Genomic DNA, 25125 nt, shown 5'->3' on the forward strand with positions numbered 1-25125 from the left:
TTTTTTTCCCTCTTCCTTCCCACAGCTCTGATTTGGCTTCTGTCTGATTTTGGATTTATGTGAACAGTTAACACACTGGGGAGCCCCAGAACAGGAGGCCTGTGCCTTCAAGAAGTTTCTATCAAGCATTTTATATTTTGAAAAGTAGGGCTTTGAGTAGAGGGAATCAGAGGCATTTTTTCAGGAGAAGATATACCAGGGATGAGGTACACCAGCTGCGATGGAAGTTTGCTTTGGTTTGGGGGCTTTTCTAGGGCTTTTGGGTCTGGCTGGAACAGGGCTTTCTCCCTTACCAGCTGTACCGTCTCATTTAACGTCCCCCGTGCCTCAGCTTCCTCATCTGGAAAATGGGACTAAGCATCCCTAACTTATCTAGTTGTGGGCACACTCCTCCCACCCCCAACGATGCCTGCAGTACTGGAACTCTGGGTTCACTGGCAGAACATACCCTCCTTCAGTGGGGTTGGTTCTGGGGCTGAGTTCTTTGTTCAGAATGGCTCAGTGCCTTGGGAGATAGAGATCTGAGTTCAGATCCTGGTTTCCTCTTTAACCAAACCTTGCTCAAATCCCCTACATGTTTGAGCCTCAGTTTCCTTATTGTACCTACGTTATAGGATAGTTGGGAGGTTTCAGTATAGTAATGCATGTAAAGTGCCTGTCTGGTGCTTTACACTGAGGAAGTGTTCAGGAAACGTGAGCTCTTAACACCATCATCACTTCCTGCAGACCTACTGTGTGCCCGGCACTCTCAGGGAGGAGGGCATGAAGGTGAAAACACAGCATGGGTTGTGTTCCCAAGGACTGAGAAGATGTCTGACTTCAGACTCTTTGTTCCTGTCACTCCACCATTTGAGTTGGGCCTTGAAGGGTGGGTCAGATTTGTCACATGGGGTTGGGAGGGAGAAAAGGCCTTGTGGATATGGAGCCGTGGATGCCAAGCCTGGGAAATGGGAGAGTGTAGGGCATGAAGGGAAAACTGCAAGTATTTTAATTCAGTTCCATGTGAGGGCCTCTCCAGTCCATCTCACACAAATCTCAGTGAAAATATATTAAATACCTGCTATGCACCCGTCTGAGGACTTTATAACCAATCCCTTATTGAATCTTCATGGTAAATGGAAAGGTCACTTTTGCCATTCCCATTTCAAAGATGAGTAATTTGAGGCTCAGAGAGATCCAGCAACCTAAGAGCCCTACGCCAGGAATGGATGTGCCAGGAATTCACGTTCAGGGTGACCCAGTGCAGATCTGCCTCTCACACCTCTGGCAGGAATTAGTTCCCAGGCGGTGAAACTCTAAAGCCAGCCCCAGCTGCCCGGCTCTCAACCATGGAGAGCTGGCTCACGGCCCCCTTGCTGGCTCCCTTCTTTCGTCCCAGCCCCACCCTGCCACCTCCATTTCCCTTCCTGGCCCTGGGGCCCTGCTCCTTCCCCAAACGTACGCTGCCACAATTCCTTCCAGTTTCCCTCATTTGTAAAATGGGGTTAATAATAGTGCCTGTCTCAGAGGGGCGACGTGAGGATCAGAGGAGATGCCCAAGTGCTTGGAGCCCAGCACACAGTAGGTTCTGTAAATATTAACGGTCATCATCACCATCATCCTCTTAATGATAACCCTGAAGTCCTGTGACATCGGCCAAGTGGAAGCATTATTGATATTTGATGGTTGAGGAAATTGATGTTGAGAGGTAGAGCAGCAGCCTGTCCAGCGGCGCTCAGATGGCAGGTGGGGAGTGGGACTTGAATCTGGGCCTGCTGAGCCTCTGACTTCAAATCTCATTAACTTCTGCCACTCTTTGCTGGGAAGATGAATGAATCATTTAATCAATATTTATTTCCCATCTTCTGTATGCCACGCCAGGCCGTAGATGCTGAGGGGCATTCAGAGAGAGATACCACCTGGTCCCTTGAGAGAGCTTAGAACCCAACAGATAAACAAGGCATGAAAACAAAGCCTTGTTTTTTGAGGCAGAACACACGACGTGTCCAAAGAGGGCGAGAGGCACTCTGACTGGGAGAGGGGAGGCAGGCAGGGAAGGCTTCCTGGAGGAGGTGATGTTTAAACTAGGCTATGAAGCTTTTTCCCATGTGGCCACTGAGGAAAGAAGGCATCAGAGACACCATCAGCTGTGTGGGCAGGGCAGCAGCGCCTGGAGGCCTGTCACCAGGCTCTTCAAGGTGCAACAGAGCCTATGAGTTGAAGGTGAATGAAGGTTTTCATGATAAGTGTTTTCCAAAAACTTGTTGTAGAGGATGGCTGTGAGAAAACCACTGGGAGCACAACTGCATGTAATAAGCGTATAGAGACTTGCAGATGAATGTTCAAGTCCCCGGCTGTGGTGTTTAAAACTTCTTCATTGCCTGAAGGGTGTGGCACACAGTATTTTGGAAAGAAAAATGACGAATTGGTCAAGAAGACATGAATTGAAGCAAATGATGAAAATTAATATTTTAGTGAACACTGATCACCTCACAATAAGTTATGTAGAAAAATACATGTTCAAATGGTTTTAACTGCTGGGCAATAAAGTCTATTTTCTTTCAAATAAAATAATAATAATAATAAATAAATAAGCTGGGCCATGAAAGACCAGTGAAATGTGTAGACAGGAGTAAAGGGGTCTGTGTACTGGAGATAAGGCTAGAGATGTAACCACAGCTGCCATTTCTTGGGGTTCCTCATGACCCACACTCTGTGCTGAGTGCTTTACATGCATTATCTCATGAGATTTCCCCACAACCTTATGAAGTGAGTGGTAAGGGATAAGAAAACCAAGCTCAGAGAGTTTACAAAACTTCCCTGGGGTCACACATTTAGCAAAGTGGCCAGGCCTGGATTTGAACCCAGGGCTGTCTACTTCAAGGTCTGGGTGCTTCACCACTATGCATTATTGCCACCTCACCCTCCAGATCTGAGGATCAGGTATTAAGCTGGGGACTGACTCTGGAAGTGCTCTGAATGCCAGGCTCAACCTTGCAGAAAAATCACACAGCACCAGGCAGGAATCAGCAGACCTGGAATTAAGAAGCAGCTTTTAGCAGCTCTGCCACTCACCAGCCAAGGTCACTTCTCTGAGCCTTGACCTCTCTCTAAACTGGAGAGATGAGGAATGTAAATGTATTATCGGCAATGAGGGAGGGAAGACCTGTGACAAAAGGATTGTTGAGGAGAAACCTGGAGATGTTCAAATATTTACTGAGTGTTGGGCTCTGGGAATACAACTGCGAACAAATCAGAACTGTGCACTCTGGACCCCCACCCAAGCCTGCAAGGGGCACAGCTTGGGCGAGCAGGGGAGGAGCCTCTTATTGGAACAAGCAAGGGCTCAGGACCGGGCCTGTCCCAGACTGAACTGCCAGATCTCACATCAGTGAATCTCTCTGTGTGACCCTGGGCAAGTTACCTAGCCTCTCAGACTGTCCATCTTTACCACGAAGATCATCTTTCCTCTTCTGACGACTGTTGATCAAATTAAATAAGACGCAATCATCTCCAGAGTGCTAGGTATACTGTGGGCACTCACTTGACGTTAGTATCCCCCTATGAAGAGGTATAAACGTTAGGCTCCGTCCCTCAGCCCCCTTGCCAAGAAAGAGAACAGTTTCCTGGCTTTCATTTTAGCGGGGGGAAAAACGATATAAATACCTATATGTTATCGTTGGCTGAGCTATAATGCAAACTAGCAAAAGGTCTGTGGCCTGGGCAATGTACTGCTGGGTCTGGGCTCTGGTCAAGACTCCGCGCCAAAATGTTCCCCCCACCCCCCAGGGAATTCGGGCCCAGTCCTCAGCTCTGTGAGGGAACCACCCTCCCAGTCTGTTTCTCTGGCTGTCAGCGCGGGCGGGCGCCGGGCGACAGCAGCTGTGGCGTCCCCTTTAAGTATCCAGCTCGTGTTGCAATCACCGCCTCGGGGACGGGTCCTTCCGGGGGGTGGAGCCTGTGCCTGTTGCAGCGACCAACCGAAGCGCGGCATTTTCCGCGGGAGATCCGAATTTCGCGGCACGCAGTTTCGCGCTAAAAAAAAAAAAAAAAAAAAAAAAAAGCAGAAAAAAAAAAAGGCAGAGAAAAGCTCAAGGACTCGAGAGCGAGGCGAGAGGGAGTCGGTGCAATCGGTCCCCCTCCCCCGTCCGAGCGCATCTCGTTTCTGCTGAGCCCGTGGGCATCCCAGAGACCACTCCCGAACGGGCCAGACCCCAGGCGCCGAAGCCTTTGGGGGCGCGGGGCCCTTGCTGGTCGCAGCAGCCCTCGCGGCGGGGTATCCCCTGGCCGTTCCGCCGCCGCCGCCGCCGCCGGCGCGGGGCGATCTCCAAGCGGCGATCTCCAAGCACTGCCCGGCTCGGCGGCGGGCCAGGAGGGGAGGGTCCGGCCTTGCCCGGCCTCCGCGCCATGCCGCGGGCCGTGTGAGCCGCCGCGGGCTCCGAAGCCCGCAGGTGCCGGCGGGCGCGCCAGGCCCGGCTGGGGAGGGGGGCGCTGCGCTCGCCATGCTGCGAGGGCCGCGGGACCTGTCTCCGGCCGCGGGGCCACCCCCCAAGGGGCTGCCCGCGATGAGCCCCACGGAGCTGTGGCCGCCCGGCCTCAGCAGCCCTCAGCTCTGCCCGGCCACCACCACCTACTACACCCAGCTGTACCCGCAGACTGTGCCTCCCGCTGCGGCGCCGGGCACCTGCCTCGACGCCACCCCCCACGGACCGGAGGGCCAAGCTGTGCGATGCGTGCCTGCTGGCCGGCTGCCGGTAATGCTGGGGACACCCCCCCCGCCCCCGCACCGCTTCCCTCTCTGCTTTTACGGGTGTGGGAAAGGCGGGAGGGACGCCTGGGAGCTAGTCTGAGTGAGGCAGGTCGAGTCTGGGGAGGGAGAAGGGGAGCTTTCAGCTTCCAGAACAGCCCATTGCCCCAATATCTAAGTAGAAGAGCCTTTCATTTTCAGACTTGGGATGAAATAACCTCATCCGTTGGGGTGGAATGGAATGAGCACTGGATCAGGAGTGTGGAGACCCAACGCCCTACCCCCGGTGCACCCTGTGACCTTGGGGAAGTCTACGGAGTCAATTTGCTGTCATTCATTCATTCTTTCATTCATTGTTTGGCCCAGAAACCAGTACTGGGCACCTGCTATTGTCCAAGCACAGAACTGAGCCTGGGGATACCATGGGGGCTTTAAAATAGGGGGAGGTCTCTCAGGTCCAGTTTGGCTGAGACTCCTAATTTTCCATCCAGCCAACTCTTTCCCAATTATCTGCCCTAGGTCCTCCCCCAGGCCCAGTCCTGTGTCCCAGACAGCCAGTAGCAGGTGCAAGGTGGGGGCAGCCCTCTGAGGTCCCTGTTCAGATTGACTGCTCTTTTCTCAAAGCCGCAGGACCGTTGCCAGGGAGGGCCCAACGTGTGGTGGCACCAGGCACAGGGTGTGTTTTTTGGGAGTGGAATTCCTGGAGCCCATGAGAATCGAAACAACCATAGGGTGGGGTGGAGTTGGAAGAGCCCTGGGAGGTGGGGGTGATAGTTACGGAGCCTGATTTCTGGTCCTGATTGCCGCTAATTCACTGTGTGTCCTTGGACAAGTCTTGGCCCTGGTCTGGGCGTCAGTTTCCTTGTCTTGAAAATGTGTGCGTGCACGGGGTAGCTGTGGGACTAACTCATCTCAAGTCTCTTCCAGGTCCTGGGTTTTGGAAGCAGGATCCAGGAAGGGGAGATGGGGATGTTGTAGGTTGGCTTTGTTGTGAGTGGTGAGTTAAGTTCAAGTACAGGGAGAAGACCAACCCCTCTGCCCTAGAGGCACTGATCTGACCTGTGTCAATCAGCAGCCTTGGCCTCCAGCCACCGCTGGCTGCAGGCAGAGAGCCCCACTCCCTGCTACTGGAATCCTGCTTTGCCAATGCTCAAGGCTTTAAACTTTCAGAACCCCTTCCTGTACATTATTTCCAACTAGGAGGAAGGCAGCAGGAGTGCTATTCCTGTTTTACAAGTCAAGCAGCCAAGGATAACCGGGAGTTTTTACCTATCTTTAGTTAAGCATTTTACAGTCTAAAATAGACTGGTTCTACCCTATGAAGTAGATGGTTTTAGTAGCTCCATGTTGCAGGGGGAAACTGAGGCTCAGAGAGGGGATGTGACCTGTCCAAGATCATATAGGGAGATATATGACCCACAAGGCAGGTTATCATTAGTCTCTTCTCTGCAGCCTTGACTTTCCCCAGTACCACGTGATTTAGGAGCTGGGTGCCCCCAGGGAGGGTGCTCAGTGGTGGGCCCAGTCTCTCCTCTGGCCAGCTGCTTTCAGGAGACCCGGCAGAGTTTCAGTAACAGCTGTGGTTTTGAACTGCTTCCCTCCCAGAGGAGCTGAGTGCATCTGTCTGTACCTCCCTCCCGGAGGGGCTCAGTGATCACAGCAAGAATGGCTCTTTTACTGAATGCCTCTCGTGTGCCAGGCACTGCTTGGCACTCTTCACATTCCTTATCTTGGTCAAGATGCCAAGATGCCCGGGATGAGGTATCTTACAGATGAGGAACCTGAGCAGAGATGTGAAGTCACTTGTCCAAGTCCTAAGCCAAGACGTGGGAGCATCTCTTTGCATCAGACCACTCTAAAGGCCTCTGGGGCCCAGAGCCCCCTTTCCTGTCAGTCCCCGGCTGCCCTGTGCCCCCAAACCCGGTGGGCAGGCCTTGGCCCCCTGCTTACTCATTTTAACAGGGTGTGACCTGGGGCAGCTCCAAACCCAACCCTGGGTGTGGCCACTTGTTTTGTGCCCAGGCTGCAAAGTGCAGGGTGAGCAGGATTTGTTGGGGAACTGCTGTTTAAAGGGACCTTAGGCACTGCCCAGGGACGGCGACCAAGATCAACGGCAGAGTGAAGGCGGGAACCCAGGTCTCCTCACTCCCTGACTAGAGCTCCTTCCAGCACCTCTGGAGGAGGCGTGGGATGCTCCTGCCCAGCCGGGCACATGGCCTCGCTCTGTGTCATTCCTACAGGAACCTGTGAAGAGGGTGGGATTCTGCAGAGTTCTCCTTTTCTTTTCATTGTCTGTCTTTTCCAAATTTCCTCTGAGCACCAGGGAAGAAAATGAACATTTTAATGAACAACCGTACAAGGTGGGTCAGATGAGGAAATGTAGGCTTAGGGAGGCAAGGCAGCGAGTCCCTCCCAGGCCGCCGTGAGGCGGATCTGGAAGCAAGGCTCTTAACTCCTTCCACTGGCTCCTACCCCCACCGCCTAACTTAGGGCTTAGGAGAGACCTGGCTCCACTCCCTGTGTGATTTCCGGCAAGTCACTTCCCCGCCTCTGAGCCCCGGTTACCTCACCTGGCTGCCTGCAAGGGGGTGGTGTCTGGGGCCTCTGGCCCTGTCACTTCTAGGGCTGCCTGAGATAGGAGCTCCGTTCTTCTCCCTCGGGGTTGGCATGGTGGGCTTGAATCTTAACCAGGCCTTTAAGAAACAGCCAAAGGGGCTGCCTAAGAGGGTCAGGTTGGAGTCGAGCTGGCCTTTGCCCTCAGCACGTCCCCCACGCTTGTCAGCTCAGCCCTGAACCTCCCCCTCGCTGGTGGCCCTGGTGCATTAGTGATCGCAGCTCCCCCGTGTGAGCAAGCGCCTTGCTGCCCCCTCACTGAATCCTCCAGGAGGGAGGAGCACAGCAGCCCCCTTTTACAGGTGCAGCTCAAGAGGCCAGCGGACTTGCCCAGCTCACCCAGCCTGGATGGGAACCCAGACAGCTCTGACTCCAAGGCCTGTGCTCAGCCTCTCCTTGGTCCTTGTCCTCCTAGGCTTGTTCTCTGCCACTTCTGTTCTGCAGGCTCAGGCCCATCCATGATGAGCTGACTTTTCTCTGGGCAGTGCTCAAAGGTGTCAGAGAGATGTCCTCAGGTGGGGGACAGTTTTCTGCTTAGGGACCCTGAGAGTGCAGGATAAGGGTGAAGGAGAGGAAGAAGAGGGAGGGGGCCAGTGTGTGTGTGTCTGTGTGAAGTAAAGTGATGGGGGCAGGTGGACATAACCAGGCCTTGGCTCAAATTTCAGCAAGTTCTGGGGCAACGTGTATGGGATGGAGCTGAACAGCCTGATACCTGGTTTTGGAGTCAGACAGATCTGGGTTCAAACTCTGGTTTTGCTCTTTGTCTGTGTGGCCTTGGGCACGTGGTGGCTTAACCTCTATGAGTCTCCATTTCTCATCCACCAAGAGAGAGTGCAGTGCTGAGTTAGGACTGATGAGCACGTGATAGGCCCTGCGCAGGTACTCTGTTCAAGGTCCTCCCCTGCTCCCCGCTCTGCAGGTAGTGAGGTTCTTCCTGGTGTGTTCTGTGAACTCAGTAGGGGCTGGCTTCCGTCAGGTGAAGGTGAGTGGGGCTGGGGCGACTCTGGGCTGCCACCTCTGCCTCAGGTAGAACTCAGCCTGACTTCCCTTCCTCTCCTTGTCCTGGGCTCACCAGGTCTCAGTTGCTTCAGCTGTAAAATTGGGATTCGTGGCGTTGGGAAGATTCAGTGAGGTGATGAACATTGGGGCTTGGTCTAGGGCAGGTGGAAGGTCTCAGTGAATGATTAGGACTTTTCCTCTAAACAAGATGGGACTAGAGCAGGTCACTTTCCCTAGAATCTAGCATCTCACCGGCTGGCAGGTTAGAAAAGGAATATTTTCCAGAAGGACTTAAAGAGGAATGAGCAGGGAGATGTGGTGTTTGGATCATGTCCAGGCCTGGGTGGAGGTGGAGGGGAGGATCCTCTTATCCAGGCTCCTCCAACCAAGGAGCAGGGCTCCTCAAATCAGTCCAGGAAGACTTCCTGAAGGAGGCATGAGAAGGGGGAAGGGAGCTGACAACAGGAAGAGCCATCACTACCTCCCACACGTGTCAGCCCACCTGTGCTCAGCAGCGGTTAGAAGTCTCAGCCCTGCTGAGCATGACCTCACCATCAAAAGTTAAAATAGACCTCTCTGTCCCAACTAAGGTAGGGGTGTCTGGGTGACTGGGGGAAGGGAAGAAGAAGGAAATGGGCTCAGTGACCCCCAGAATAGTTTGTCTAGGAAGAGGCCGAATTTGGATTTTAGGGAAGGGACTCTGCATTTCCTGAACACCTACTGAATGCTGAGCCACAGGTTGAGTGCTTTACAAAAGTTATCTCCTTGAATCCTTACAACAGCCCCTGGCAGTAGGTATTTTCCACCCCATTTTACAGAGGAGGAAACTGAGGCTCCTAGATGTGGAGCATTTCCTCAAGTCACACAGCGAGCCCGTGAAGGAGCAGGGAGATTCACGCCTGGGTCTCTGACCTGTGCCCCAGTGCCCCAGCCCTGCCTCTGACCAGCCCTAACAAGGAGAGAGGCCCCTTCCGGGCCAGCCCAGAAGCTGGGCGTAATTGAGGCCGGGTGGCAGTGGGGTGGAGAGGAGCAGATGGGTCTGTGGTTTGATTTCCCCAGCAGGTGTTTCCCAAGCTTGGCGGGAACAGGGAGGGGGAGCAGGGGGACCTCAGCTGCTTGTCCTTAAGACACAGGGGAAGGATTCATTGTCTGCCCCTCTCAGCAAAGAAAGAATGGCAAATAGAGTCTATTCAGGAGGCCCTGGGGCCCTTGAGCTGGAGCCCAAACGGGGGGTGGGGGATGTTTGCACTGCTTCCCGATGTGGACACCTCCCTGGGGTGTGGCACTGAGCCAGGAAGTCCCCTGGGCCTGGGCGGATGCCCAGCCCCACCCTGATAAGGGCCAGCTGTGAGGCTGTGATGGGCACCCAGTCTGGCTGAGCCAGCTGCTTCTGCAGTGGAGATGCGGGGGCTCTCCCCGGCCTGATGTGCTTTAGGCCCTCCCCTCTCCTTCCTCCCTGTATCATCCTGGGGGAGGGGGTTAGAGAGGCGGGTGTCAGGTCCAGTTATTAAGGAACCCTGAATTAAAACCCAGACTGGCTTTGGTAGTCTCAAGTGCCTGGGCCTCGGAAGATGGGAGTGTTGTGTGCCCCTCAGAAAGGACTTCCTTCCCCTGAAAGCTGATTTTTCAGGTCACTGATATTTCCTTACCAGGTACAGTGATTTTTGTCACCCAGGACTGGTGGCAAATTGAGGCAGGCGGTGGCTGCTGGTGGCCTCAGTGCTTTGGCCCCAAGTCGGGGAGAAGCTAAAGGACGAATGATTCTCAAACTCTGCCTCTCTCCCCTCTCTCCCCAAGGCCAAAAGAAAGCTGGACCTGGAGGGGATCGGGAAGCCTGTGGTCCCTGAATTCCGAACTCCCAAGCGGAAGTGCATTAGAGTGGATGGTCTCCCCAGCCCCAAAAGTAAGCCACGCCGATGGGTCATCTAAGGGCAGGTTCAGGAGACTGGAGGTGGGGTGGGGAGGGGCAGAGGGCAGCAGCCCTGCCCAGATCACCAGGGCTAATATTTGTAGCACACTTTCTGGTTTACACAGCAGTTTCCTGTGCCTTCTCACTGGATCCTGCCAGGCAGGTGGATTATCCCCCTTTTACTGATGAGGCAACTGGAGACTCAGAGTTTCAGTGACTTACCCAAGGTCACACTGCTAGTCAGTGGAGTCAGGACCAGGGCCCAGTTTCTGCCTCTTGATATTTTCAGTCAATATTCTGGTTTGGGAGGGAGTTTAAGCAACTGCGTTAGGGAGGAATTCTAATTTGGGGGGACAGAGACCTAATAAAGAAGGTATGTTATTGGGTGGTAAGCTTGAGGGTCTGGTCACTCCTCTTCTGTGAATCTTAGCTGTCTCATCTGTAAAGCAAGGCGCAGCTAGATCAGGAATAGCAAGAAAGTTTCCTCTCCAGCTGATTAGTAGAGGCTGCCCAGAGCTCTTTGTTGAAGGATCCCAAGTGCACTAATCAGTTAGTAATGTCTGCCATGAATGCAAAAATTGACAACACTGTCTGCGTGCCAAATACTTGCTGTCTATCTATTAAGGGATTCTAAAGTCCCCTTCTAGAGGAATCTGAGACTCTCTAAAATTCAGCTTCCAGAACTAGTTTAGCCATTAACTTGCTATATGACTTGCAAGTCACTAGATTGCAAAAGTCTTCTTGTGGTTTAAGATGCTGCAGCTGAGATGTGGTCTTGTGACATCGACCTCATTAAGAAAGGGACCTTTTTCATGAACCTGCCACATGTGACATAACAGGACTGATTCCTCTCAGATAATCATTGCATGACACATAGAAAGAAAGAGCAAGTCTGTATGTCAGTGCCGTATGTCAATTATATCTCAATAAAACTGGAAGGGAAGAAAAAAACATGTCTATAAACATGTTGTTGTCATTCCCTCCCTACCCTAATTCCAAATTCCTGACATAACTGGCAGGATAGGGTAATGGTTAGGAAGGGAGACTCTGGAGCCAGACTGCCTGGATTTAAGTCCCAGCTTTGCCACTTTCTAGCTGAGTGAGTTGAGCAAGTTACTTAATCTGTCTGTGCCTCAGTACTCTCACCTGTAAAATGGGGATGGTTATACACCAAACTTATAGGGTGCTGTAAGGATTAAATGTGTTGTATATGGAAAGTGCTTAGAACAGTGAGCTACACACAGTACGCATTTGTTGTTGTTAGTGGTGGTGGCGGTATGGCTGCCCTGAGCTTTGGTGGAAAGGTGCGAACCAAGAGTTAGAATATTTGGTTTCCAGCCCCGACGCTGCCCCCGATTGTGAAACCTTAAGCAAGTCATTTTGCCTCTCTAGTTATCAGATTCCCTGTTTGAACAATGGTGGTGAATGACCCCCTCCCTCCCAGTGCTCTGTAAACTGGAAAGTGGGTGCTTACATGGAGGGTGTAAACTGGAAAGCGGGTCCAGGTCAATGGAGGAAGTTCCCCAGGGGGCCCCCTCTGAGCAGTGGCTGAGCGCCTTTCCTCGTCAGCCCCCAAGTCGCCTGGGGAGAAGACTCGCTATGACACGTCGCTGGGGCTGCTCACCAAGAAATTCATTTACCTCCTGAGCGAGTCTGAGGATGGGGTCCTGGACCTTAACTGGGCTGCTGAGGTGCTGGACGTGCAGAAGCGGCGCATCTACGACATAACCAATGTGCTGGAGGGCATCCAGCTCATCCGCAAGAAGGCCAAGAACAACATCCAGTGGGTGTGAGTGCCTGGGCTGGGGCCGATGGCACCAATGAGTGCGCGTGCTGTGGGTGGAGCCAGGGGCAACATCCTGAGGTTGTGAATGTAGGGGGTGGGCCTGAGAGCAACATCCAATGGGCACAAGTGCTGGCGGGGGAAATGAAGGGCAACATCCAATAAGCTTACATGCTGCGGGTGGAGCCAATGTATTTAAGGGGGGACGGAAGAGCAGGTGTATATGCTGAAGTAGTATTAGGAGAGCATGGCAGGGTCGGAGAATGATTTACAGGACGTGTAAAGGCTAAGAGGACCCCAGATCCTCTTTAGTCAGGGGTCCCAATATTGCCCTCTTCTAACTTAGGAAAGTCCTCTGGGATCTGCGCAGTAGTAACCCAGACTCCTTCCAGCTGAGATATAAGTACTACAGACTCCGTTCCTCACTTCTATAAGGTCTTAAAGAACAGACCTGCAACCCCTGGCGTGAACTCTAAGAGAACACAGGCAGAGAAGTCAGGAGTGAGGTCACTCCAGCTCCCTGCCATTTGGGGGAGCCTGGGGCATAGGGTGGGTAGAGTTGAAAGCCCCCCAAAAGTGGTGTCAGGCCCTGACTTGTTTCTTTTCCCTAACCCAACCCCCAAACATCAAGTTCCAATCCCTGGCAGCTCCCTGGGAGCTAGGCAGGACCACTGATTTGTACAAGCCAGGAGGCACCATCATAGACCATGTGAATGGCCTCTTCCTGGAGTTTTGCCCACACCGTCTGTGCAGCTTTGCACAGCAGCCCTGGGGTTGGGGTCCCTGGATGTAGACTGAGACTGACACTGGGGGACTGCTCTGTCCCCAGAGGCAGAGGACTGTTTGAAGACCCCACCCGGCCTGGGAAGCAGCAGCAGCTGGGGCAGGAGCTGAAGGAGCTAATGAGCATGGAGCAGGCCTTGGACCAGCTCATCCAGAGCTGCTCTCTGCACTTCAAGCACCTGACGGAGGACAAGGCCAACAAGAGATATCCTCTTTGGTTGGGAGGAAGGGGTCCGGGAGCAGGGGGCCTGTTGCATGCTCATAACTACCCAGAGTTGATGCAGTACCTCCCTGCAGGGACTGATCCACCCTAGGGTTCTGGCATATCTGTTTCTTCCTTCCTCAGTGGCTTTTCCTCTTGGGTCTCTTGAAGTTACTTTCTCATTATAAAAATAAGACAAGTACATTTCTGTAAGTCTGGAAAATGGAGAAAAGGAAAAAGAGCTGCCACCCGAACACAGCCATCATTCCTTAGCTATACACAGGGTGTGTGTTATTTAAATACTGTGTGTACCTGCTGTATACAGCGTTTTATATTCTGCTTTTCTCTACTTAGTATACTACCATAGGTGGTTTTTATATCCTTCCTATTTGGTTGATCCACATGAAATTGCTGATATTGGACCTTTTTTCTTTTTCACTTATAAAAACAGCAGTTTCGTATCATTTGACATCATATATATTTTTGTTTGTTTGTTTGTTTTTGTTTTGCCACACCACACGGCTTGCAGGATCTTACTTCCCCGACCAGGGATCGAACCCGTGCCTCCTGCAGTGGAAGTGCAGAGTCCTAACCACTGGATCGCCAGGGAATATTTAAGTGGTTTGAGAATGTCCTACTCAGACCACTATGGTTTGTTGATAAGGCCTAGAATGGGCATTTAGATCAATCCTAGATTTCTGTTTTATAAAGCAACATTGTGATGAATATCTTTATTTATTTTTATTTTTTTATTTTTTGGCTGCGCTGGGTCTTTGTCGCGGTACCCGGGCTTCTCATTGCAGTGGCTTCTCTTGCTGCGGAGCACGGGCTCTAAGTACCCGGGCTTCAGTAGTTGCAGCACATGGGCTCAGTAGTTGCGGCACGTGGGCCCTAGAGTGCGTGGGCTCAGTAGTTGCGGCACTCAGGCTCTAGGGTGTGCGGGCTCCAGTAGTTGTGGCGCACGGGCTTAGCTGCTCTGCAGCATGTGGGATCTTCCCGGACCAGGGCTCGAACCCATGTCCCCTGCATTGGCAGAAGGATTCTTAACCACTGTGCCACCAGGGAAGTCCCAAATATCTTTATAGATAGAAACTTTTCCCAAGTTTTTTACTTATTTCCCTAGGTTAGATTCCTAGGATTGAAACAATGAGGTCAAAGAGCATAGACTTGGCAATGGCTTTACATATACTTTTTCCAAATGGTTGGACCATCTAATTGGTATTTGGATCTGACCTTGTATTTCTGGAAGGATAGTAGGCATTGTGAGAAATATAAAGAAAAAAGACACGTCTTCCTGCCCTCTCGGAGCTAAAAATCTAGCTTGGCAGATGAAGCCTTTATGTAAAAAGTTGATATAAGGCAGCATTTTTTTTAATGATTCATACCTCCATTTCTAAAGGGGTCCAAGGTAGCTTATGAGATTAAAAGAACAGGTTACAGTTTTGGGGTGTTCAGAGTCTTTGAGAGGTGGGTTAGATCCCTTCCGGGTAGGCCGGGAGTTTTAATTTTGACCAGACAGTCACTTCTCTTGACTCTCCTGCCCCTACACTGGCCTACGTGACTTACCAGGACATCCGTGCTGTGGGCAGCTTTAAGGAGCAGACGGTGATCGCTGTCAAGGCCCCTCCGCAGACGAGACTGGAAGTGCCTGACAGGAGCGAGGTAAGAGGGGAAGCATTTAGCGGAGAGCAGGGTTAGGAACATTCCAGACAGCTCTGCAGGCTCCGTTCCTGGCACTGCCTAGTCCCAAGCTTCCCTGGTCCATGCTGGTGGCCATGGCAAGACTGATGGTCTCCGAGCTGGGGCAGAAGTGGCGGAAGCTGGAAAGGGTATCAGGCATTAGGTACCAGCCTGAGAAAATCTCTGTTCCTGGTTCCTCTCCGCATCCCACCAGCCCCTGCGTTCCCATGTGCATGCACACGTGCACTCACGCACAGCAGTGTCAGTACTCACAGTAATCCTTCCATGTTAACCTAGTTTAAAGACCAAAATTCTTACACTCCCTATGAGGCTGTCTGTGCTCTGACCTCACCCACCTCCTCTCGCATGCTGACCCGCTTCTGTCTCTACTTCAGCCACACTGACCTGCCTGCCGTTTCCCCACCACACTAAGCTCGACCTCAGTACAAGACCTTCTCACACGCTATTCCCTCCAGCCGAAATGCTCTTCCCTCTCTCTGCCTGGTTTACGGCTATTCATCCTACAGGTTGCAACTTGAACATCACCTCCTCAAGAAGCCTTCCATGATTACCTCCAGACTTCATAACCACGTGTTCTTTTCCATCGCACTTAACCTCCATTTGCCGGGATATATTGGTGATTATGTAATTATGTTCTGCTTCATCTGTTAGAGTGTAACCTCCACAAAGCCGTGTTCCACCCATGTGGTACCCCCAGCCCAGAGTCTGATAAAGGCTCCAGAAATAATTTGTTTAGTGGAAAAACATTAAGGCCCGTAGGGGCAGGCAAAGGGACTGCCTGGGCGCAGGCGTGGACACCTGAATGCGATCGGCAGCAGCACGTGCGTTGCCGGCTGTGGCTCAAGCTGCGGGTACGAGGCAGGCAGGAGGCAAGGGCAGGAAAGCCAAGTATCAGTCTTTTGGTTACAAATAACAGAAAGCCAACTCCGACTGGCTTAAGTGAGGGGGACCCGGGGGGAACCAAGTGACAGGTCCAGGGGGAGATTTGGGGATTGCAGGCAAGGCTGGATGCAGAGGCTCAAACCGTGTTGTAAAGTTGGCCTCACACTCTCCATCTCACTCTGCCATTTTCTGTGCCAACTCCATTCCCAGGTGGGCTCTCCCCTTGCCATGGCAAAGATAGCTTTTATGATACCAGCTCAGGCCTGAGAGTGGGGGAGGAGTGATTTCCCAAAGGAAAATCAAGGCACTCTCCCTAAAAGAAGGGGGTCTCGGGGCCAGACAGATGTCTACCACAGACCACATGGGGCAGGCTCAGCACCCAGCTCAGGAGCCGAGCATGCTCATATGGACGGTGAGAGCCTCATGTGTCCGTCCATACCCACTGAGCCATGAGTAAGTCCAGCTGCCCAGAGCCATGACCTGGCTTCTCTTCCTTCTCCAGGAGAACCTTCAGATATATCTGAAGAGCACGCAGGGGCCCATCGAAGTCTACCTGTGCCCAGAAGAGGTGCAGGAGCCCAACAGTCCTGCCAAGGAGCCCCTCCCCTCCACCTCCGCCCTCAGTCCCAGCTCTGACCCCACCCAGCCCAGCAGCAGCATCAACCCTGGAATCACGGAATCCACAGCATCCTCAGGTGAGACCCTCTGTCCAGAGGGACAAGGGATGCCGAGAGGGACCAGCCTTAGAGTTTCCCTCTTCCATGTCAGCATTTGTTGGGTACCTACCTTCTACCCAGCAGGAGGGGATACAGTCCTTCTCCCACACACGTGTGCATTGCCCTTTACACTTTATAAAGCACATGCACGTTCCTTGTCTCAGTGGGGAGACTGTTGCTGCTCTGGGCAGAGGGGCGCCTGGGTTTGAATCCCACCTCTTCCACTTACCAGCTATATGATCTTGGACAAGTTACTTTACATTTCTTTGCCTTAATTTCCGCATCTGTATTTTGGGCATAGTAATTAATAGTACCTACCTCATAGTTTGTGAACATTAAATGAGTTAATATAGGTAAAGCATTTAGAACGGTGCCTGGCAATAACTGTTAGCTATTATTATCATCACTACGGCCACCGCCACTAGCACTGCTACTTCTGTAACAGCTCCTGACGGCAGCTCCTGACACTCAATAAGCCCATAGTAAATGGAAACTATAGATTTTCTGAGGAAGGCTCAGCACTTTCTTAGGAGATAATAGCTAAGGTGTTTTAGCCACGACTGTGTACCAGGTACATCCATTATCACATTACTCCTCACAGCGGTTCTTGAGGTAGGTTTTATTTTTCCCAGTTTAGAGATAGATAAACTGAAACAGAGGTGATGTGACCTGCCCAAGGCCTCCTAGCTGGGAGGCAGCAGAGATGTGTCTTGAACCTTGGTCTCCACCCTCTAGCCCAGGGCTCTCTCCACGAGGCGCAGAACAGATCAAGGAAGGACGGTGGCTGGGAGGTGGGTGGTAGAGCTGAAAGCTGTCTATGCCGGGCAGGAAGTAGTATGAGGCCGTTGCCAAGGAGTAAAGAGGCAGGAGAGTCCCCGAGGTCTCCCCAGGGAGACTGGGAGTTGGGCAAGAGTAGAAATGGGAGCCTATGAAGGCCCCTCCCCCAGAATGGTTTTTGCCCTTTACTGAGATCAGGTTAGATCAGCAGGATCCTTCGAGGCCATGTAGGCCAGTGTTCCGCTTTTGTTTTCTTAGCAGCAGAATTCCCCTAAATAGAACCCTAGTGTTTAAACAAATGCAGAGCTAGAACTGGTCTGGGGGAAGAGGCTTTTTGTGTGTGTGGTGGTGGAGGCAGGTGTCCACAGAACCCAGATTGGATTCCATTTCTTTAACTCAAGGGTTAATAAAACTATTGCCTGCAGGCCAAATCCGGCCTGTTTTTATATGACCCATGACCTAAGAACAGTTTTCACATTTTTAAAGAGTTGGGGGTTCGGCGTAGGGCAAGTGACTATGTGACAGAGACCATACGTGTCCTGTAGAGCCTAAAATACTATCTAGCCCTTTACAGAAGTTTGTTGACCCCTGAGTTAACTCAACACTTCATTTTACACATGAATAAACTGAGGCCCAGAGAGGGCAAGTGACTTTCCTAAGGTCACACAGCAAGTTAGTGGCAGAGCTCAGACAGGAGCCCAGACTCCCAGTTCTTCTCTAGCGATCTCTCCTGTGTTCCAGCCTGGTCCCAGGACCAGGGCTCTCCCTGAACCGACCATCTGTCCCTCTGGGAACCTCCCAGTGCCTATCTCCCAGTCCAGACCTGTGCCCCACCCTGTTCTCCCTCCTCCTCCCCCGCTCTGCTTTCTCGCTCCACTGTCAACATGTGCACGGCTCTCCAGAGTTAGAACCTTCAGTTGTCGTCTGAGACCTTGGGCAGAGGTGGAGGACCCTACCGCGTAAGCAAGGGCAAGGATTTTACCTCAGTTGTACAAGTCAAGAGGCTGAGGCCCGAAAAGCCTAGATAGAGGCTTATGGAACAGTAGGTGGAGGGGCCAGCCCAGAATTCAGCTCTGTGCCAGGGCCCATGCCCTTGCTGCCCCTCTTCACCCTTGCCATGTGGTCTCTTAGTGATGTCCCTGCTGAAAAGAGCAGGAGGAAGTTTTCCAGAAGGTGTACACACACACACGTGCACTCACACGTGCTCCATGTTCTGGCCTGAAGCAGGGTCATTCTGAGATACAAGCACCAAGGGCCTGGTCCAAAGAGGAGGCCACTACAGTCTTAGGACCCAGGTTCCCGTCCTAGTTCTGGTGCCACCAGGGGAATCGTTCTTGCTTGGAGACCTCGTTTCCCTCACCTGCAATGGGACGAATCTGAACCTGGGTCATTGAACATCCCTCCGGGCTGTGACTTTCTGACTTAAACCTACATGTGGCTGAGGGCACAGGAGCTGCAGCTGGGACACTTGGGTGTGAGTCTGCATCTCACCTCCTATGATGGGGTGACTGGGGGGGAGTCACTTTAACCCCTCCAAGCCTCTGTTCCCACATCTCCAAAAAGGGGGACACTAAATAAAACCCCCTCGTGATTATTGGGTGCATTTCAGGTGATGATACAGCGTGAATGTGACTTTTTAAAAGCTTGTGTGAACTGGACACCTATTATGTGTGGGTTTGGAGATATTTAAGTGAATATGAGCCATTCAGGGCGCAGTGGAGGCACAGATGTTACAAAGAGCAGTTCTCTTCTGGATGTGATACACAGTGAGACAGAGAAAGAGGGAGAGAGGATGGATGGATGGATGGATGGATGGATGGATGGATGGATGGATGGATGGGAGGGGTCGGACCTGAGGTAAAGGCTCTCACATGTGATAGCTCAGTTGCTGCTTCCACAACTCAGGGTGGTGGGTCCTTATTTCTCCTGCTGGGAAAACTGAGGTGCTGGGTCCTATAGCTGGTGAGGGGCTAGGGACTGAGCTCCCAGCCTCTTCCTCACTCCCAAGCCAGGCTTCATACTCTAACACGCGCAGGCCTCTGCGATGTGCTAAACAAACTGATTTTTTTTTCATTCAAATACTACATTTAATTGGCTTCTTTGAGCTCCAGTTTCCTCATCTATAAATAGACATAATAACAGTGCCTCCCGCTGGGGCTTCTGGAGTGTCCAAGGAGGTGAAACAGGCCTCTCCTTGAGATCAGAGCTGACGGAGTAAGCCCTTGGGAAATGGGAGCTATTTTTGTTTTTAAGAAGGGCGGCCTGCAGACCAGCTGTTCTTTATCTGCACTTACCATTTAAGCCCCTCAACCGGAGGCAGGTATAATCATCATCCCCATTTTAGGGGTGAGGAAACGGAGACCTATGAACGTTGTCACTTGCCCACAGTTACACAGCTAGCTCGAGGCAGTCTGGCACACTGACATGGTTGTATTTTCAAAGCAATGCTTGGCTGGTAAGGAACGACCCAGGTGGTGAGATTCTGGGCGTCAGGGTATATTTGGCAGGGGATTTCCGGCGCCCTGCTCCACATGCCTGTGTAGGGAATCACGTCCTTACCTCTAAATGGAAATGAGCTGGTGTGCTGAAGAGTAGGTGATGGCCGGTGTGTCTGGAGAGGTGAGCGTGAGCTATGGGAGGGAGGCGGGAGAGGGACCAGAAAGGGAGGCCGGAACCAAGTCACACCGGGCCTGCTCAGTCCTGGTGGGAACTTGGATTTTATTCTAAGCCACCTTTTTTTTTTTTTGGCCACGTCACTTGGCATGTGGGATCTTAGTTCCCCGACCAGGGATCGACCCCGCGCCCCCTGCATTGGAAGCGCGGGGTCTTAACCACTGGACCGCCAGGGAAGTCCCTCTAAGCCATTTTTAAGTCAGAGCACAGACTGCAAGGGCCAAGAGTTGAAGCAAGGTGACTGGTGAGAAGGCTTCTGCAGGGGCCTGGGTGAGAGGAAGGGGCGAGCTGCAGATCACAGCAGCGGGACTGAAGAGAGATGGGCAGCTTAGAGGGTTGATTTGGTTGTGGAGGTGACCGAACTTGCTGCTGGGTCAGATGCGGGGAAATGGCAGGATTACAGGTGATTCTTGGGCCTTCTGGTCTAAACAACTGTGTGGGCGGGGCTTCATTAAATACAATGGGGAAGACTCAGGTTTGGGGGAAGACCAGGAGTTTGTTTTTTTTTGTTTTGTTTTGTTTTGTTTGCGGTACACTGGCCTCTCACTGTTGTGGCCTCTCCCGTTGCGGAGCACAGGCTCCAGACGCGGAGGCTCAACGGCCATGGCTCACGGGCCTAACCGCTCCGCAGCATGTGGGATCTTCCCGGACCGGGGCACAAACCTGCGTCCCCTGCATCGGCAGGCGGACTCTCAACCACTGTGCCACCAGGGAAGCCCCGGAGTTTGGTTTTGACATGCTGAGTTCTGACCTAGTGTAGCCATCAAGTAGAGATGTAGCAGGAACCCAGAGCCAGGAGGTGGGGTCTGTGCCAGAGGCATCCACTTGGGAGCAGTAGATCTGGAGACAGATTTAAAGCCATGGGGCCCGCTGAGATCACCTGGCGAGGAGTGCAGCCAGAGGAGAGAAGAATCGGAGGATGGAGCCCCTGGGCTTCAGGGTTTAGAAGTTGAGAAGAGGAGGAGGATCCAGGAAAGGAGACCAAGAAGAAGCAGCCAAAGAGGTAGGAAGAAAACCAGGAGAATCTAGTGCCTCCGAAGCCAAGTGAAGATGTTTCAAGAAGAAGGGTGTGAACGACTGCATCAGATTCTGCTGGAATGTCACATGGGATGAGGCCAGAGAACTGACCCCTGGATTTAGCAACATGGAGGGCACTGGTTCAGACAGACCCCAGGTTGGAGTGGGTTGAAGCGTGAATAGTGGTGGGGAAGTAGGGAGTGAGCACGGGTAACTCTTAAGAAACTTCACTGTGAAAGGGAGCAGTACAATGGGCTGGTAATTGGAGAGAGTCATGAGGTCAGGGGAGGATGCTCTTTAAAGATCAGAGTTATTAGGGACTTCCCTGGCGGTCCAGTGGTTAAGACTCCATGCTTCCAATGCAAGGGGCGTGGGTTTGATCCCTGGTCGGGGAACCAAGATTCCACATGCTGCGTGGTGAGGCCAAAAAAACATAATAAAGATAAGAGTTATTAGAGGATGTCTGTGTGTTGACAGGAATGATCTAGGAGAGTGAGGGGAATTGATGATGCAGGAAAAAGAGATAGTGGCTTCAGGGGCAAGGACCTTGACGTTGAAAGTGTGTAGGGTGACTGCAGAAGCTGGGGGTGGGTGTGGAGACAGGAGAGGGGAGGGGAGAGAGTGTGGGTGAAGGAGGGGGGCTGCTGGAGCTGGGGCGGGAAAGGGCAGGGTGTCCTGTGCTGTCAGGCGTGAGCCAGGGTAGGAGAGACCAGAGGCTGTTTTTGTTCTCGGAGGTCTGACCAGAGGCTTTCGGACACCAGCATCAGGCGTAACCCTTGTCGATTTGTCTCCAGCACCAGCGCTGACGTCCCAGCAGGTCCTGCCACCACTCCCGCCATCCCTTGTCCCCCTGGAGGCCACCGACAGCATGCTGGAGCTGCCGCACCCACTCCTGCAGCAGACGGAGGACCAGTTCCTGTCCCCGACGCTGCCGTGCAGCTCCCCTCTGATCAGCTTCTCCCCGCCCTTGGACCAGGATGACTACCTGTGGGGCCTGGACGGCGGGGAGGGCATCAGTGACCTCTTCGACACCTATGACCTCGGGGACCTGCTGATTAACTGAATGGCCCCTGCCTGCCCCCCGGCAGCCCCTCCAGTCTCTACCTCCTCACAGGCAGACTGACAGGCCCTCTGCCTGCACAGGATGTGACACGAGGTGCTGCCCTCAGGGTATGGGGGTCCCCCCTTTTCCTTTCCTACCTACCACCTGCCAGCCAGCGCTGTCAGGGAAATGTGGAGGATACGGGGGAGGAGCCTGTCAGGGGTTGGGTCCTGTCCTTCTTGATGGAAACCGGGCCTGGGAAGACGCAGCCAGTCTTCTGACCTCTGATCTCATGTGAAGGGCCACAGGGGAGGTGACCAGGTCCAAGGAGAGTTCCTGCAATTGCCTTTAGAGGGGCAATTAGGACCCTCAGTTTATCAAGAAGCACTTAATGCCTTTGTATTTATTTCAGGTTGAGTTTTGTTTGTTTGCCTTCCCTGAGTTTTAGCAGGGAGGTTGTTCTAGTTCCTAGGAAGACGTCTCCTCAGACAGGTCCAAGGGCAGGCAGGGGCTTGCAGGGGCCCAGGCCAACTCCCTGACTCCCCCTAGCAGTGGGGGACTGGGCCTCAGGGGACCATCCAGTCTGCTGGAATGCCAGTTGCACTTCAGCCTCCTAATTCTCTCGAGCGGGGGCTGCAGGATTCCTGGTCTTCTGTGTCCCAGAGCTGGTTCCAGGGAGTCAGCCCAGAAGAGCTCCCGGGGAAACTGGGGCACGAACATGGAAGCAGCTGTCCGCTGCTGTGGGCACCTTTCCTCCGTTGTTGCCTCTTGCTGGGACAGGGGCTGTTTTACACTGAGGACCTGGGCGGTAGAGATAGGCCCACTATGGACAAGGGTGAGCATAAAATAAGAAACTGCCAGAAAGCACCTCTGCTGGTAGCTGCTGGTATCGTCCTCCCCTTCCCTGGAAGGACATTTTTTTGCTACATCTGTCGAAGGGGGTGATTCTTTTAGGACCTCCCCTTCCCCCCAGCTCTCACAGAGACCCCCAGGGACAGAAGTGACCACGGCTTGATGGCATGTTGGCTCCTTTTGTCACAGGATGCTGAAGGGGTGACAGGGAAGAGTCTTCATGGCAGACCAGACGTTGGCAGCTAATGGGGAGATGGGCTCATGTTACCTCTTCAGGCTTGGGGTCCTAAGAAGGTCTTTTGGCCTCACCCCATCCCCCAGAGGCTTGACCATCCCACATTGTCCCCATAGCCCAGCTGGGTATGGGGCAGTCAGCTCTCCTCCCCCACCCAACTTGGGGTGGGTGGGGGGCTCTGGGCTGAACCAAGGCTGTGCCTTCCTGAGAGAGGCAGCCAGGGGTGGTGGTCTGAGAGACCCACCACCCACCCTCAGGGAGCTAGGTTTCCTCAGGGGCTCAGCTGGGCAGCACTTTTATTTTTTTAAGTTTGTAGCATTAAGTTGGTTTCAAATATGAAGTTGGCTCTATGGGATTGCTCCTGAGCTGACCTACTGGCTTCTGAAGCTTGGAAGGTGGGCTTCTTTGGGGGTGGGGTCCAATGTGAGCTAATGTCCAGCCAGGGACAGTCAGGCCTTGTCATTTGCTCAACTTCCTGGGTCCCCAAGTTAGTGCCCTCTCAGGAATGGTCACAGATACCCTGCTCTATAAACAGGGCTAGTTTTTTTATGCTTTACAGAAGTGACTTTGGTCTCTACTCTCTAAACACAGGGGTCTCATCAGAAGGCAGTTGTTTTTTTTTTTTTTTTTTTTTTTTTTGCTGTACGCGGGCCTCTCACTGTTGTGGCCTCTCCCGTTGCGGAGCACAGGTTCCGGACACGCGGGCTCAGCGGCCATGGCTCACAGGCCCAGCCGCTCCGCGGCATGTGGGATCTTCCCGGACCGGGGCACAAACCCGTGTCCCCTGCATCGGCAGGCGGACTCTCAACCACTGCACCACCAGGGAAGCCCCAGAAGGCAGTTTTGAAGCCCAGCATGCCTAGGGCCAAGGGACCACCTTGGCCCTTGGGTGGGGGGAAGGGGTGCTGCCTGAGATCTGGTTTGGGGCGGGTGGGGCTGGAGATGGCATGGCTGTTGTGAGGTCTCTGCTGGGCTGCCATCTAGCCATGCGCCATATCTGAGGACAGAGCTGTCTGACTTCCATGCCTTGGACTCTGTCTAGAGCTTTCTCCTAGAATTAAATCATAGAAAAGGGAAATGAATTTAGTGGTGAAATCCAGCCAGAATTGAAGCTCATTCCCCAAAGCCCAGCCAAAGGGCTGGACAGAGAGGCTGTCCCTTGGGCCCATGGCCTATATCCAGAGCAGCTGGCGCCCCCACCGTCCTGTCCCCTCCACACCTGTCCTGGCCCAGTGGCGGGATCACCAGGCCAAGCCTCAGGCTTGGTGTAGGAAACAAGCTTGTGCCTCTTTCTTCCCGGTGATTCCTGAAACCTCCCAAGTTCCATCAAGTACTTTAAGAAACATTTTGAGTGGAATTCCCTTCAGGGCCCAGGTAAACTTTAAAACCAGGGTAGAAGAAAAGCCAGTTTCTTTCTGAGGTAAACTATTCCTGCCAGGAAATTTCCCAGCCGCTCTGGCAGCCCCCACTCCACCCCCGTCACTCATGTTCCCAGGGGCATCAAAGGCTCGGGGACTCCCGGGAACCCAGTAGTATTAAATTGTGCAGTAGTGTTGGAGATTCAAAGAGATTTCTTAAAACCAGAGTAGCATCTCTCCTCCACAGCCACGCTGTGGTCTGAACAGTGCGGCTACAGGGAAGAGGAGGGGGAGGGCGGAGGGTGTTAAAACTGGCTGGAGCGTGGTTTTGACTTTATTTCCTCTTTCCAGGTGTTCAGCCTCAGTTCTGCGCCGTGTTTAGTTTTTAGTGAAAGAGTTTGGGTGCTCCTGCGTCCAAGCATTGTGTGGCTTAAAGCATTTGAAGTGAAAGACTTTGGGGGTTGTTTGAAAGCAGCTTTCTGGTTCTTATCACTGTGTCCTGAGGTCCCCACCTCATCCTAGGACCCTAGCCTACCATGGGGACTCTCGGTGAGCAGAAGCCCAGCCAGCCTGCTGGCTCCTGGATAAGTGCTGAGGCCTTGTATGTGACACATGTGTCTAGAAGGACCCTGGTCTCTGCTGGGATTCCATTCGGGTCACTCACCTCTGGCCGGGTTTCTGGTTTTGCCCTGTGTCCTGCCTTGATGAGCACCATGTAAACCTCCACGTGTTGTGATGATTGGGCATTAAATGACAAACCTGGGCCCCTTGTCTCTGTTGTGCTTTCTGAAGGTCATTACCAAGTGTGGGTCTGGCCCTCCCAGGTCGGGGGTGGAAACTGTTCTGACCAACTGGCT

The 25125-nt window shown here is 52.9% G+C and overlaps 1 protein-coding gene across 1 annotated transcript; it reads left to right on the plus strand.

The window, feature by feature from the left end:
* Positions 1-4470: 4470 nt before the first annotated feature.
* On the plus strand, positions 4471-25125 carry E2F2 (E2F transcription factor 2). Its single transcript, XM_081225634.1, has 7 exons — positions 4471-4733; positions 10136-10241; positions 11817-12036; positions 12860-13018; positions 14563-14677; positions 16101-16293; positions 21576-25125. Exons 1-7 carry the CDS (start codon positions 4482-4484, stop codon positions 21842-21844), a joined length of 1314 nt encoding a protein of 437 aa, XP_081081760.1. The 5' UTR covers positions 4471-4481; the 3' UTR covers positions 21845-25125.

The sequence above is a fragment of the Mesoplodon bidens genome (assembly GCF_964165515.1).
Source record: "Mesoplodon bidens genome assembly, chromosome: 2".
NCBI lineage: Eukaryota > Metazoa > Chordata > Mammalia > Artiodactyla > Ziphiidae > Mesoplodon > Mesoplodon bidens.

Excerpts from the sequence above, each read along its gene's own strand:
- E2F2 (XM_081225634.1), top strand. The coding sequence starts at position 4,482 with ATGCTGCGAGGGCCGCGGGACCTGTCTCCGGCCGCGGGGCCACCCCCC. Across the intron at positions 4,734-10,135 it reads TGCCTGCTGGCCGGCTGCCG|GCCAAAAGAAAGCTGGACCT; the intron begins GTAATGCTGGGG and ends TCTCTCCCCAAG. Across the intron at positions 16,294-21,575 it reads GGAATCCACAGCATCCTCAG|CACCAGCGCTGACGTCCCAG; the intron begins GTGAGACCCTCT and ends ATTTGTCTCCAG.